The following is a 14,543-nucleotide window of genomic DNA, read 5'->3' as shown; positions in this document are numbered from 1 at the left end:
TGCAGTGGTGGCTAGCTGTCCAGGATGTGGAAGTTTTTTCTTCTTTTTCTGTTTGTTTTCTTCTTTCTTCCTTTTTCTGATTCAAAGTTAGGATAAAAAGTCATTTTAAATGAATGAAATATCGAGTTTTTAAGAGTCAATTAAATGTTACCATTCATCTGGATTAAAGAGAGTAAGAAATGGAAGGTTTAGGATTCCGTCTTCCCAACGGTCAAAGGTTTGGGACCCTCACTGGAGTGTTCCCATTTGTGTCATCAGTCATCACTTCTTACCAAAGGTGATTCATATATTGTCCCTAATGCTGACCAATGCCAGCGACTGATGTCCAATGAAGATGAAGAGAAGGTGTCTGAGATCAGACGCAACTTTTCTTTAACTATATGCCATAGACTTGAAGTCGATATCATAGAATAAACAAAACAAAACAAAACAGTTTCCTAGAAATTCATTGCATCCAAATTGAGAACTACATCTTAATAGACCCACCCGGTTAGACTTTCATTTTCATTACATCACAGAGGATATAAATAAAACAAATATTCAAATTTTCTAGTATTTACATCCTATCGATCACTCGTGTATGAAATTATGCTGTTTGTACGAATGTATTTAACAGATCGATTTATATGTGCTGAGTCAACAACATTTCACTAACTGTTTGGACAAAAAAGCGTTAAACCAACCTATGAAATGTTGTCAACTCAACACGTGTAAATCAATCTGTTAAATACGTTTGTACATGTATGCCCTGAGATTGTAGCATTCAATACTCCCATAGCTATTGAATTGATAAGTTAGCGAGTTCCATACTCTCAGAGTACCAGAAATTTTTTTTCACTTGAAGTAATTGTAAGATATAATACAGATTCTAAGAAGTCAGTTTGTCCTGTGATCACATTAAAGTACTTTAAACACAATTGAACACTGCGTCTTCTTAATAAAGCCACGCAATTTAAAATTATCTTGATTACATCACGGTAGTTACGAATCAAAACAATATTCAAACTGGAAAAAAAAAAAAAATACTAGACTGACATGACTGTTCGGCCCATATTTTATAACTGTCTTGTGTTGGAAAATATTGATCTTTCCATCTAAACTAGCTATAGCTTAATTAGTTTTCTTCTCATCTTCTGTTTGTTCAGCTGCATCAGTAGAAGTAGAAGTAGAAGTAGAAGCCTGATCATCTTCCGCGGCAAAACCAAACTCATTCACACGTTTCTTGTCCACAGGATAGACCCATCTTTGATATACATATATCAAAAATATAAGATCTGCAAGTCAAAAGAGAAAGGTCATAACTCATATATATAAAAACCAATTCAGATGGAATAAAACACGACAGTAAACATCTCATTCAGACGTCAAAATTTAAGGAATGCAAAATTTTATACTAGAACTCACCGTCGCGGAACACAGAAAGTCGATGTAGTGTTGGCATTTTAATTACAAATGCAAAGAGATCATCAATAATCGTGTTCAGAAACTTGTAGGTCATCTGCCTCCAAGGTAAATGGGCGACAGACTTCAGCTTATAGTTGATGAACAACTGGGGGCACATCATAATAAAACCTACAGCAAAGAAAATGAAACGTAGCTAAATTTCCTGACGCTACCTATTATCGATTAGAATATAATGCATCTGATTCTCAAATTGCATGGACTCTGACAAAATACATGATAAACAAATTCTTTGATCCCCAATCGAGAATCTTTTTTAGCAAGTCATGTTTACCGCCAAGGATGAACTCCAAACTCGATCCAAATGAGAGTTGATAAAAAGTTCATATCCATGTTTACAAAGATTAACATTGCATCTTACTCATAATAAACAGAAAGAGAGGGCAGTGAGATAAATAGCGACGTGATGCTTATAAACGCAGCTTGTAAGGGATGAGAGAATAAAAGAATACCAACTCTTGTGGCGTTCATACTTCAAAGAGTACAGAGAGAAACAGGCAACAAGAAAGAAGAGTATATACGAAAGATACTTCATAGCAAGATCATCGTATTCCTTTGTCTTGTTTTTAGCATATGACTCCCGGTCCCGGAACCTCAACATCGGTATGCTACCAGACCTGTCGATCTGGAAGAGGTGAACCCATAAACACAAACATAAACGAAATTTGATTATTAATATATACCATACAGTAGTTTCAGTAGATGCCGTAAGAAAAAAGAACTAGGTCTCAATGCAAATTGCTCAATTTTTCTGAAGTTTCAGACTAGAAAGTCAAGATGAAACTTCAATTCACACTTGAAAGTTTTACCTCAATGTGCATAGCTTTTCCTATTTTCCAGAACTCAATACAACAACCAATGCCAGAGCTTGCAAGTATCATCCATGAAGTCTCATTGTCAAGCAGGTAGAGGAAGACAATGAGCTGACAAATAAAGTTCACAATAACTGACTTGGCAGAGAGTCCTTCCATGGACTTATTTTTATTCCAAAACTGAATATCTGCACAGAGAAAATTATATTGACACGATGTGTAAAAAGATGTTCATGGTAAACATGAAAAAGTGTTCAAGTCACTACCATTCTTGAAAGCCAAGAAGTCGAACACAGAATGTAGGAGTGAAACCACCATGGTAATGGCCAGAAGATAAGGATTTCCTTCTAGGAAAACTCTCTGTACAATGAGCAAAACATTTAGAAAACCACCACATAATTCAATCAAATATCATTTTAAGTTCTGACATTTTTCCCTTTTTTTTTTTTTTGTTTTTTTGGGTGCTTTTGAAAAAGTCCATGTCAAGATGAACATAATGGGTACAATAAGAGATGATATCAGTACCTTGAGTTCATCAGCTTCACCTTCAAGCATGCTTCCATAGCTCCGGTGAATTTGGAATGATTGATCAATCTGCAGGAATAGTTGCCACTTGGTCATGCTTATGGGACTCACCTCTAAGTGCAGTTGCAACTCATTCACTGTTTCATTTAACGGTATTAACTTATCTCTAAGCAACCAAAACTCATTGAAGAAGACTGTTGGATAGTAATTTCCTGTGGTGGGCTCAATATTCAAGACTTAGAATTCAAGTCAAGGAATGGAACAACATAAAGCTTTTGTCACCCTATTGTGAGATAATAGAATTGGATAAACTACCACTGTGTATATTGAAAAACTAAAAATATAAAAACTCTTAACAAACAATTTTTGCATGGAAAAGTCTTGATGGCACCTCTTGCTACTCAGTTAAAGAGGCACCAACAGAAAACAAAAATCTTAACATAAGCAAAAGGCTGTGAATTGCTAACACATAGAAATGCAAAACTTAAAGCTGAACAAACATGAATTGAAATCAACAAAGTAACCAAAACTTGTGAAACCACTGGGAGATGGGCAAACCATGTATTCAATCAAAATACAGAGGCATGCAACAAATTTGGTAAGCTGAATCATATCATACAATCTTGATTAGATGCAAATATTATACACAAAGATATATACAGAGAATTATGCTTTTCTGCATCTTCAAGTATCATAGAATTTAATCAATCCAAAGAAATAATTAATTCTGTTATTTCACATTTACAAGGTAGTCTTCAGCAGACTTTTACTCAGCTTTATGTGAGATCTAACATAGTTCAGAGTGTCAAAATCTACTCTACTATCTACAAATCTTATTTAAACCTTCACCCTGACATAAGTTTGTCATTCTAGACTAAGGGTCAAAAAATGAGTAGGCATTTTCAGCAAATGTGAAATATCTATTTCCCTTTGATCCAAAAGAAACAAGGTAAATGACCTTGTCAACTGGAAGCATCAAATCCTTCTCTTTTCAAGTTACCAACAATTTTCTTTCCAAATTTTAATGAGGTTCATGAATATATAAATCCAAAGAGGGGCTAAATATGAAGTAATCAATAAAAGTAAAAAAATATTCTCAGAAAAATAGTTGACTTGGTCAAATACAGGTGCATCAAGTTTTCTATGTTACAAAACCTAAAGCTCCACTACTCAACTAGCCCTGCTGTCAGATTGAATAAAAAAATTTGTACAAATGCAAACGCTACCACAAAGTAATTCAAAAAATGTCTTTCACTGGTAATTTCAAAAGATACACATCAAAAGTAATTGTTATAATGCTACTTTACGATATTATATTAGGGAAATAGTCAATGAAACACAAGCAATCATTCCACAACAATCAATTTCTGTTTACTAAAGCGAAGCTTTAAATCACAGAAAAGACGTTGTAGCTATGTAAATGTATCGGTTTGCTCTCAACTAACAATACATCAGGACCAAATTGGTCAATCGCTTCAACTTGGAAAGTTTACTTTCTCAATGCGCAAACCAGAAGCCAAAATACATGGAGAAGAGGCACCAAGAATAACAAAAGTTAATGAAGTGTAAGAGAAATTCCACAAAGAAACCAACAGTGAATGTAAAATGAAGATGATAATTCAAGGATACAAGGCACTATATTTGGTGGAACCGCATTTTGGGAATATCTGCAGAAATACACAAAAATTGGCACATCAGTATAAATGCATCTCATCCACCAGATTTCAGGGAAAGACCTCCCCAGGATAAAAACTGCAATTCAATATTCACAGAAAACCCATAATATAAACATTAACAACTTCTTTGAGTCATAATGCAAGTCATGAATATATGGCACAATCTACAAATATAAAATGCTGCAGTTTCCATACTCTACATGAAATCAACCTGAGAAGTACTTCAGCATTCATAATCACATGTGAGAATGCATTTTTCCAGCTTGTTCTTTCATTTTTTTTACAATGGCACATAGTGATACCATTTAACTAAAGTCAGAAGCAATTAAATGCTACACCACCTCCTACTGATAGTTTACACTCATCCACATTCTGCTTTACTACTACTTTCCAGGAAAATGATACTGAAGAAGCATATTTCTAGGAAAGAGAAAACTTAATTTGAAGACTATTTATGCATCCTTTCACTGACTATTCTTCAATAGCTCACTTGACCAAGATAGCCAGACTTGTAAGTTTATCATTTCATTGCATCAAAACTTCAAAAATACCATCATGAAAAAATCTTGAAGGAAATCAACTGTCATGAAAAATCTGAATTCACAATCCAAAAAAACCTTCTTCTTGCTAAGGTCCAGTAAAGCTAAAATTAGAATTGCAACCAATGGTAATGCATATACGAATTAAACAAGGATTTTTAAAGTGCTAATTCATCTTTACAAGAAAGTATTTAAACAAGTGTGCTAATAACAATGAAACTACTGCCAGTAAAATGACATTCTCAAAAAGAATTTCAAAAAAAATCTTTTAAGAAAAATTTACCTTGTGAAATCATCAACCAAATTGATTGTAATATTTGGTTTCCAATGTGATATCCATTCAACTGGTCCACCTTCTCTGTTGTCAACTTGATCATCTTGAGTTACCTGAAGCAATAGACTAAATTCTTCAACAAAGCAATAGGTTTCTACACAAAACAGACAAAACGAAAACGTGCAAGAAAATCTTAACATCATCACAGGGTATATTCAAATTAATAACTTCATCTATAGCCCAAAACAAAAATTACGAAGCAAGGATGACAACCAAAAGGCTTAGGAGGTTGAGTAGAAACCAGCAAACAAGCATTACAGTGAGTACCTCAGAGACATTTTCATCACCACGAGTGTCCTCTGAATTCCCCAACAGACTCTTCCTTTTGTCAGCTTTTGACTTAGGAAAATAGGTTACAACAGCTAAAGGCAAGGACAAAATCTTGTTAAGAGTTTTACATTACAACATCTCCACTTTTCAACGAAGAGAGGGAAAAAATCAATAAGTTAACATGAACTTACGGTGGGTTCGCCCAAAGGCAGCGAATGGCTGGTATTCAGGATCGTTGGGATCTGGTGGGTAGCCAGAACGTGCAAAGAAAACATGAGCATAAAGACTCCCATTGTGCTTTAAAGCCTGAGAGGTAAATCACAAGTGATATTATTTTCCACTTTTGGTAAATAAATCCTTTTATTTAACACCTTTGATGAACACTGAATAAAAGAAAGCCAACACAAGCATTCATAACTCTAGAAGTATTTGATGGAGTAGACATTCAGAAGTTTGATTTTAAGCAGTTGTGTACACACACACACACACACACACACACACATATAAAGATATATGTATATACACATCACAATAACGTGTCCATAATTGATACCTCAGAAGGATAGTACTTCAACGATATAGACCTGGTACTGTCTGGACCCCAAACAGCATAAGGTATATTTGTCTCATGCCAAAAAAGTGATCCTTCACTGCCAAAATCATTAAAATGTTCCTGCTCTGAAAGGTACAACCACATATCCTGAAAATAAATATACAAAGGTTTCAAGTTAGAAGGTAGACAATAAGTGGAAAAATCAAAGAGATGATCATTTTTTGGCCAAAAAGTGAAATGATGTGGAATTTTAGAAGTATAAAGCCAAAAGCTATGATATAGAAAGCGCTCTATTCAATTTATAAGGAAACTGTACTCAATCCAACAAACGAGATTTGTAGATGATATTTGTTAATAGAACTAGAGATGGTATGCTCATGGATCAGGTAGCCAAGAGAGGGGATGCATCACAATTTTCCCTCCTAAGAAAATTGGCTTTAAAGACAGTTGTTTATGTTTTTCTCTTATAAATGGGCCACAGCAAGTTTTTAGACATCATTAAAACAAATTCAGAACACATATACCATAAATGCCTAAGAAAATAGTGTTCAAAGCAACCGTACACATTGAATATCATGATTTGGGAAATAATCATCTGCAACTGCATCATAATTATTAGATGCATTTCAGTGACTTCAAGAGCAAGTCATTCAACCAAAACGGCAAACCAAAAAATCTATTGAAAAAGATGAGATGGACCAAAAGCAATTCATATATTTCCAAACTAAATTAGCATTTGAAATTGAAGGGACTCAAAATAAAATCACTGGTGACGGACTTCTAGGAAAGGGTAGAACAACGGACTTCTGAAATTTGACTAAAACTTCCTCTTTTATACCAGTTAGTGAAAGATCACCATTCCTTTAGCATAATGCTTTTCAGACCCCTTCTCATCTAGACTCTTCAAGTGTTTTCAACAATTTGGTTGCAAAATTCATCTTCTTCAGACAAACACACATCAATAAAAACCATAAAAGATTCCAACAGCTGAACTGTTAGATTGATATTTCATAATTGTTAACAATTCCATGACTCCAAACTCTTCAAAACAAGCCCTTTCACCGGTTTGAACTTTAGAAAGATTCAACTTTATTAGGCAAATGAATATATTCAAAAACCATGAACAATTTGATATAAAACTATCGTGTGTTTTAAGAAAACTTATAAAGACCCCCAGTTCATCACATTTTCGAAATCAAGTTTTTCAACATTTTGATTGAAATTCATCTTTTGAACAGCTCCTCTTCTCTAAGTTCCTCAAAATTAAGTGTTCTGAACAATCACATCGCAAATTTGTCTTTTATCAATGACACCACTTCTCTGAAACTTTAAAGGGTTAGAACATGTATAATTAAATTGAGACCCCATTTGTAAGGCAGCACCATTTCAACCCTTTAAAATCAAGTCTTTCAACAATATCATGAACAGTGTGCACTCTCTCGTCGATCCCTTATATTTTATAGTTTAAAAATCTTAAGAGTCTGTTGAGAAGTTCTCTTCGTTAAACCACTGTGAGCCTTGTACTCCTCAAAATCAAGTCTTCTAAACAATTTTACTTCTTTGAGCAATCCCATTTAAATATGACACTTCCTGAATTCAAGATATCTTGAAAAGCTTGATAACAAATTCTACTTTTCTATACAGCCCCCGCTACACTAAACTCTTAAAAATTGAAACTTTCAATTATTTTGATTAAAAAATCCTTCTCAAAGTACAGAAACTTAAACAAGTGAATGGCAAGAATTATACCCTATCAACTGTTAATTACAACTCATCTAGCATGTTTTTGTGCATCTTTGTGTATGTATACACATAACTTTTGGTATACAGTGCGTGTTCATTAATTAGAGTCGGGGATATGTGCTAATCTATACAAATCATAAGTCCGTGTACATATATATACCCTCGTTTATGATTATATACGTTAACACTATATTATACAAAATTTCAGGGAGGTTTAGAGACGGACCAGAGGTTCACCCTTGTGGAAGAGATTGGAGATCTGATTAGAGGTTTGAGTGGGGGTTTTCTTAGGTCCAAAGAATTTGGATGCAAAGTACCAAAACACTGCCACTCTTATAATTCCCGTCAGCATCTGTCCAAAACCCTGCTGCTGCTGCTGCTGCTGCTGCTGCTGTTGCCTTCCTCCTCCTCCTCCTCCATCGTCACCACCACCACCTTCTGTCGCCGGCGGTGCCATCCCTTTTCCTCTTTTTCTTATTAGAGCAACAAATTCTTGCGAAACGCGCTTATTTGAATCTAACGCCCTGCTACCGCCACAGTTACACGGCGAAGCTGATACTTATGCGGCAATTATCGATGAGATCGAAGGAAGAAATAGTTGTGAGAGAGTGTGTATCGCCGTCTTGGGGTTGGCCACGCAAGTTGAGCAAATTGGACACTGATAGTTGTGTTTGTTTGTAGGGAAAAAGAAAGAAGAAAAACCTTCTGGGGAAATTCTATTTGGGATCCCTCCACCTTTTAAATGAAGCACTTGGGTCCCCCAATATTTTAACTTTGTGGAACTTGGATCCCTATTATAACCTTATTTTGGTTCCTAAAAAATGAAAGATAAAGGAAAAAATATGAAGAGAAAATAAAAAAAAAAAAAAAATAGTATCATTCTTACCTCCTTCCCTTATCCGTGTTTGTCTATTTTATTCAATGAAAATGAGTTTCGTAATAGTGATTTTTTGGAAAATATATTGTTAAAAAATAGAAAAAATTTTATGTTTACGCGTAAAATATTTTATTGTGAAAATATATAGTTAAAATGAGTTTGAAAAAAAAAAGAATTTTGAAATAATGGAAGATAAAGAGGGGCTTAATTCGCTCACCCTCCCCGGATGGAGGGTTATTTAACCTCCACTAACTTTACAGCATGTTTGGTACGGATTAAAATTTGATTTTTAATTTAAGTCAAAATCAAACAAATCGCATGTTTCATGGATCTCACAACTATTCAATCACATATTTCAAAAACTTTTATCACAATTCACTAAAAATCTTATTTTAATTCCTTTCAAACATTCTCTTAAAAGCCACCTCAAATAGTGAAACCAATAGATTTGCAAATTCAATAGAGAAAATGGAGTAAAAATAAGACTTTAAGGTCATTTTTTCTTATTAGTCCATTTCTTCTTTTTTGTGTGATTTTCTTTAATGATTTAGTAACGAAGAATTCAAGCATGAATGAGTAATACTATCTATCATTAATAGTGTTAGATACTCCCTTCGTCCCAATTATATGGCTGGTTTGATTTTTCACACGGATTAAGAAATCTTATTTAATGTCATTGAAAATGAAATTTTTGCAAAAAACTTTCCTAATTTACCCTTATTTAATTTTCAACAACTAGTAGTAGTAAATTATTGTTGAAAGTAGTTAATTATGTTGATGAGATTCATTGGAACCATAATTTGAACTTTTGAAACAAATTAAACAAAAACTAGAATTTAAACTTTAGATAAAAACTTTTACTTACCGCCACAAAAAGCTGAATTTAAAATTTCAATAAAAACAAATTTTCAGTTTGTAAGTCTGCCAACTTATTCACGAGAATTTTCTACAGAAAATGCCACTTTTGTTTTCGAATTTCATCACTGCACATTATAAATAGAGATATGTAGATAGATTTAATCACAAGTAAAAATGAGTAGGACATCAAGAACTATTTCCATTGAATTGAATTTTTCGCCAGAAAACATTCCTTCACTAGATGATAACTATTCACCCATTCCACAAAATTTTCAGTTTGATTTGAATCAATTCCCAGAAGATGTTGACTCTTTATACACTACCGACACAGTGGCTAACAATATGTGTCATCCAACTAAGAAGAAAAACTTCTCATGTGATGAAAAAATAGTTGTTTTTGAGATGCTACTCCATGAAAGAAAAGATGGAAAGTTAGCAAAAGGAACCATTTCGAAAGTTGCCAACTCCTTTTCTATATTTACTAAATCAGTTTCTAGAATTTGGCATGAAGGAAAATATTTTAGTACTTCAAATATTGATGTACCAGATTTCTCTTCCAAGCTATTGAATAGGAGATGTCGAAAAAGAGTTGAAATTGATTTCGAACAGATGAAGGATATCCCTTTCCGTCGTCGAACAAATATAAGATCTTTATCGAAGGCTTTGAATATGTCAAAATCATCCATACATAGGAGAGTCAAAGAAGGACATATTCGGCCAAATTCAAATCCCGTGAAACCATATTTGTTGGATGAGAACAAGAAAGCAAGGTTAGAATTTTCCTATCAATGGTAGATGAAGGTACCCTCACATCTACACCTACTTTTGTTAAGATGCATAATCAAATTCATATTGATGAAAAGTGGTATTATATGTCTAAGACATCACAAAAGTATTATCTCCATCCCGATGAAACGGAGCCCTTTCGCACTTGTAAAAGTAAAAGATTTATTACGAAGATAATGTTTTTGGCTGCCGTTGCTCATCCACGATTTGATGCTACTACAAATGAAGAATTCGACGAAAAAATTGGAATATGTCCATTTGTGCCTAAGGAACCAACGAAGCGGAATAGTAAAAATCGTGTAGCCGGGACTTTGGAATCGAAGCCTATTTGTCGATAACTAAAGATGTCGTCCGATCGTGTATAATTGAAAATTTGTTGCCTGCAATCAAACAAAAATGGATGTTCAAGTTCTAGAACCATCTTCATTCAACAAGACAATGCAAAGCCACATTTGGATGTTGACGATATTAGTTTCGTAGAAAAAGCGAGAAAGGGTGGATTCGATATTCATTTATGTTGTCAACCTCCAAACAGCCCCGATATGAATGTCTTAGACCTTGGTTTTTTTAGAGCCATTGATTCAGTTCAACATCAAGAGGCTCCAACTACAATTGAAGACTTCGTTTTAGCAGTGGAGAATGCTTTTGAGAAATTTCCAACTGAAGATTTGAACAACGTATATTTGACATTGCAATCATGCATGATCGAGGTGATGGAAAATTTGGGGTTTAACAATTATAAAATTCCACATATGAACAAACAAAAATTGATTAGAAATGGGCAACTACCTAATTGCATTCAGTTTGACTTCGAAGTTTTAGTCACGACAAAGGCAGCTATTAACTCAATTGGGTAACTTTGCAGATTTGTGTTGGTAGTTTCTCATGGATCAATGAACATAAAAGAGGGAGCTTTAATCGTTTTACTCTATACCATGATGTCAACATCCGTGCATAAAAAACTTGCTGTAAGTTGATGTAAAAACTTACTCCAAACTAGAATTCAATTCACTATATAAAAAAAGGGACCCAGATTACGTTGCTTTAAATTTAATCCAGTTTCATGGCAAAAACATCTAGATTAAATTGCTGTTAACATTGGCATTGAACCAGATTAATCCTTGTCACTAAATTGTTGTAAAAATTAAAAAAAAAAATTGTGGCATCACGACATACAGATTCATGGTTATGCAATGGGCCTCGACTATTTCTTGATATCAGCATCGAGTTTATCATCAAGAGCATCAATTTGGTCTTCGTAGATTTTGGGTAGATAGATTTTGATCATCCGAGAGACAACATGTTGATATTCTTGAGAAGCAAAAATATAACCATCTTCAGTCAGCGGAGCATTCAAATCAAGCAATGGCCTCATCGTTTTTTTCGAGTCGAGTTCATTACTAAACATTGTTGTGCAGGTATCTTCGATGGAATGTGGATGATTTTTAGATTTCGTACTCATGGTTTAGACACAGATTTTAGAGAATTACATTTGCAGAGAATCACATGTGTAGAGAATTAGGGGGCAGTGCGTGTGTATGTGTTTTTGTGAAAGTGTTTTTCTGAAGATAAGAAATGGAAAATATATTTTATTAGAAGCATATTTAGTGAAGACAAATAGTGAAGGAAACGAAGAAGTGGGAGAATCACAAGCAAAAGAAGATGAAAAGAGAGTTTTTTTGTCCATATTTCCAAGAAGTGGAAAATCTCGTTTTATTATAACTAGGCATATTAAATAAGGGTATAATAGTAAACCTAAAAAACAAAACATTCTAAATAAAGAAACATGACTATATATTTGGGACAATAAAATAAGGAAACTCAGCCCATATAATTGGGACGGAGGAAGTATCAATTTAGGTAATAGTGGATCTTCTAATTCATTGTCAATGATTTATTGTCACCTAGACTAGACAGATAGATTATTTTTCGTAAATTTATGAACAAAAAATAACCCGAACAATTCTACCATTGTTATCCCAAACATTAATCACCAGCCAAACTTTCTCAAAGCATATGCTTAAACAACTTCAAATTGATGAATACTTTACTATGAACATTATCATGCTCTTTAGATGTATGATGGAGCGTCGAGTGGACATATTTCTCTCTCTCTGTATATGTGTGTTTTGCGTGCAAGTATATACAAACTACTACAACTTCTAAATTTTACTTCTCGGGCACTGGTCTCCATATATGATTATTGGTTGTAAATTTGAACAATATATGCTTATAATGGTTAGGGAGAAAGCCATATGAAAATGGGGGAGGTGGGAGAGGTTAATAAATTTTGAAAGGTAAAAGTGGTCTTTTTATTTTTATTTTTACTTTTTAAATTTCAACTCAGGAACAAAGTGTTATAGACTTAAAAATTTGATAGTCAAAGTGCTCTATTTAAAAGGTCTAGAATGCACTTGGGATAGGTCGAGGATTTCCAGCTAAGCCCTTATTTGAGCTCCATTTTGGAAGAAAAATGAATTTTTTAATAATGTATTGATGGAAAATGTGTGGTTAAAAAATAAGGAAAAGTTTTGAATTTGCGTATAATATTATTTTATTGAAAAATGTATGGTTGAAATGATATCAAACCACTGTAAAAGAATTCATTTTTTTCCAAAGAATGGGGATCAAACAAGGGTTAAATAAAAATCAACGGGGATGGAAAATATGGCATTTACCTCAAACACACCCGGACTTTTATTTTTATATTTTAAATCGTATTTAAATATTAAAAAGCAAGTCCCTATTCGAGCCCTTTTTTATGAAATTATATTTTGAAATAACAATTTTTTATTTTATTTTTGGAGAATGTATGGTAAAAAAAAATTGATTTACGTGTAAAATTATTTTATGAAAAAAATGTATTGTTGAAAGTGAGTTTTGAAAAAATGGAGATCAAACATAGGAATAAGCAAATGTGAAACGTGGGTATTTTAAGATTGACCCACCTTCCAAACATCCCCAGCAGGCCCCTGAACCCAAATCCCACCTCATTTGCATCCCTAATTCATACATTTGACCTAGAATTAATCATGCTCAATCATCGATTTCAATTGTGCAATCACACAATCATATCGTATCCTTCTTCATCAAGCTAACTTGGTTGACTTGTTAGGCTCCTTAATAAAATAACATGAAGTTTGAAATGACAAAAATTGTGACATGTACTTGAATATCGAGTTGAACTGTATCACTACACGTGTAGCACTCCGTCCGACCTGAATGGACTGAAACGTCACTAGAATGATTATATATTATTTGTAGATTTAGTAATTAACTATACTTTTAGCGGAAAGCATAAAGGTTTAATTTAAGAATTTGCTAAAGATTTTTTTTTTTCAAATAATATATTTTTTCATACGTATTACCTACTTTATTACATGGACAATGGCATGCATGTATTTACCAAATAAATAAAAGGTTTTAAATAATTTTTTTATGTATGCACATCTTTAAATAGTAAAAAATTAAACTGTTTTCTTCTTTTATGCATAACAAGTGTCAAAATAAATTCGTTTACATAATTATTAATCTCGACAACATATGAGACACTAAAATATTTTCCAAAACCCACAGTGACTCGGTTTGGAAGGTAAACTAGGGCAATTTACTCATATAAAATTCTACAACCATCGGATTGACAAGATTTCAAGTTTAGTCAGTAGCTAAACCACGAGGTTATAAAATCCAACTAGTTTTGTCCAAAAATTTCGAGTAATGATTGAGTTACGAATTTTTGAAGTCAAGAACAGAAATCGAAATTTTAAAAACAACAACACTAAATCTTATCGCTTGCATTATTAACATGAATGATAATGTGTACGTTAATTTCTATAAAACATAACTACTTTTAAACATAACTAATTCATAAACATCTTCTTAGAATAGTCTTATAAATGATGTTCATACAAATCTATTTATTTAAAAAAAAAACACTTAAAATTTCATAATTGAATAAAAATTTTAAGTTTCCGGCTTCTCCATAGCACTATACATTTTCATCTACCATCATCTATGCCATAAGCAAATTAAATGAATCTGTGGAAAGGGAGTTAATTCATGAGTTTGAAACTCAATAGATATTATCAGTACATTTTGTTATTAAATTA

The 14,543-nt window shown here is 33.3% G+C and overlaps 1 protein-coding gene across 1 annotated transcript; it reads right to left on the bottom strand.

Annotated features, from left to right (window-relative positions):
- Positions 1–866: 866 nt before the first annotated feature.
- LOC111390215 (cleft lip and palate transmembrane protein 1 homolog) lies at positions 867–8,613 on the bottom strand. Its single transcript, XM_023015223.1, has 11 exons — positions 8,140–8,613; positions 6,171–6,317; positions 5,809–5,923; positions 5,615–5,709; positions 5,297–5,400; positions 4,428–4,465; positions 2,799–3,034; positions 2,540–2,633; positions 2,271–2,461; positions 1,405–2,086; positions 867–1,274 (listed from the first exon to the last, which is right to left on the bottom strand). The coding sequence occupies exons 1-10, from the start codon at positions 8,368–8,370 to the stop codon at positions 1,823–1,825; spliced, it is 1,515 nt and encodes a 504-aa protein (XP_022870991.1). The 5' UTR covers positions 8,371–8,613; the 3' UTR covers positions 867–1,274; positions 1,405–1,822.
- Positions 8,614–14,543: the final 5,930 nt, after the last annotated feature.

Source organism: Olea europaea, unplaced genomic scaffold (assembly GCF_002742605.1).
Source record: "Olea europaea var. sylvestris unplaced genomic scaffold, O_europaea_v1 scaffold661, whole genome shotgun sequence".
Lineage (NCBI taxonomy): Eukaryota > Viridiplantae > Streptophyta > Magnoliopsida > Lamiales > Oleaceae > Olea > Olea europaea.
This window is presented reverse-complemented; position numbering and strand designations above follow the sequence as displayed.

Bases quoted from the DNA above. Each gene is read 5' to 3' on its own strand.
- LOC111390215 (XM_023015223.1), bottom strand. From the start codon at position 8,370: ATGGCACCGCCGGCGACAGAAGGTGGTGGTGGTGACGATGGAGGAGGA. The intron at 5,924-6,170 runs GTATCAATTATG...TTTACCTCTCAG, and splicing joins TGAAGTACTATCCTTCTGAG to GCTTTAAAGCACAATGGGAG. The intron at 5,401-5,614 runs GTACTCACTGTA...CTATTGCTTCAG, and splicing joins GTGATGAAAATGTCTCTGAG to GTAACTCAAGATGATCAAGT.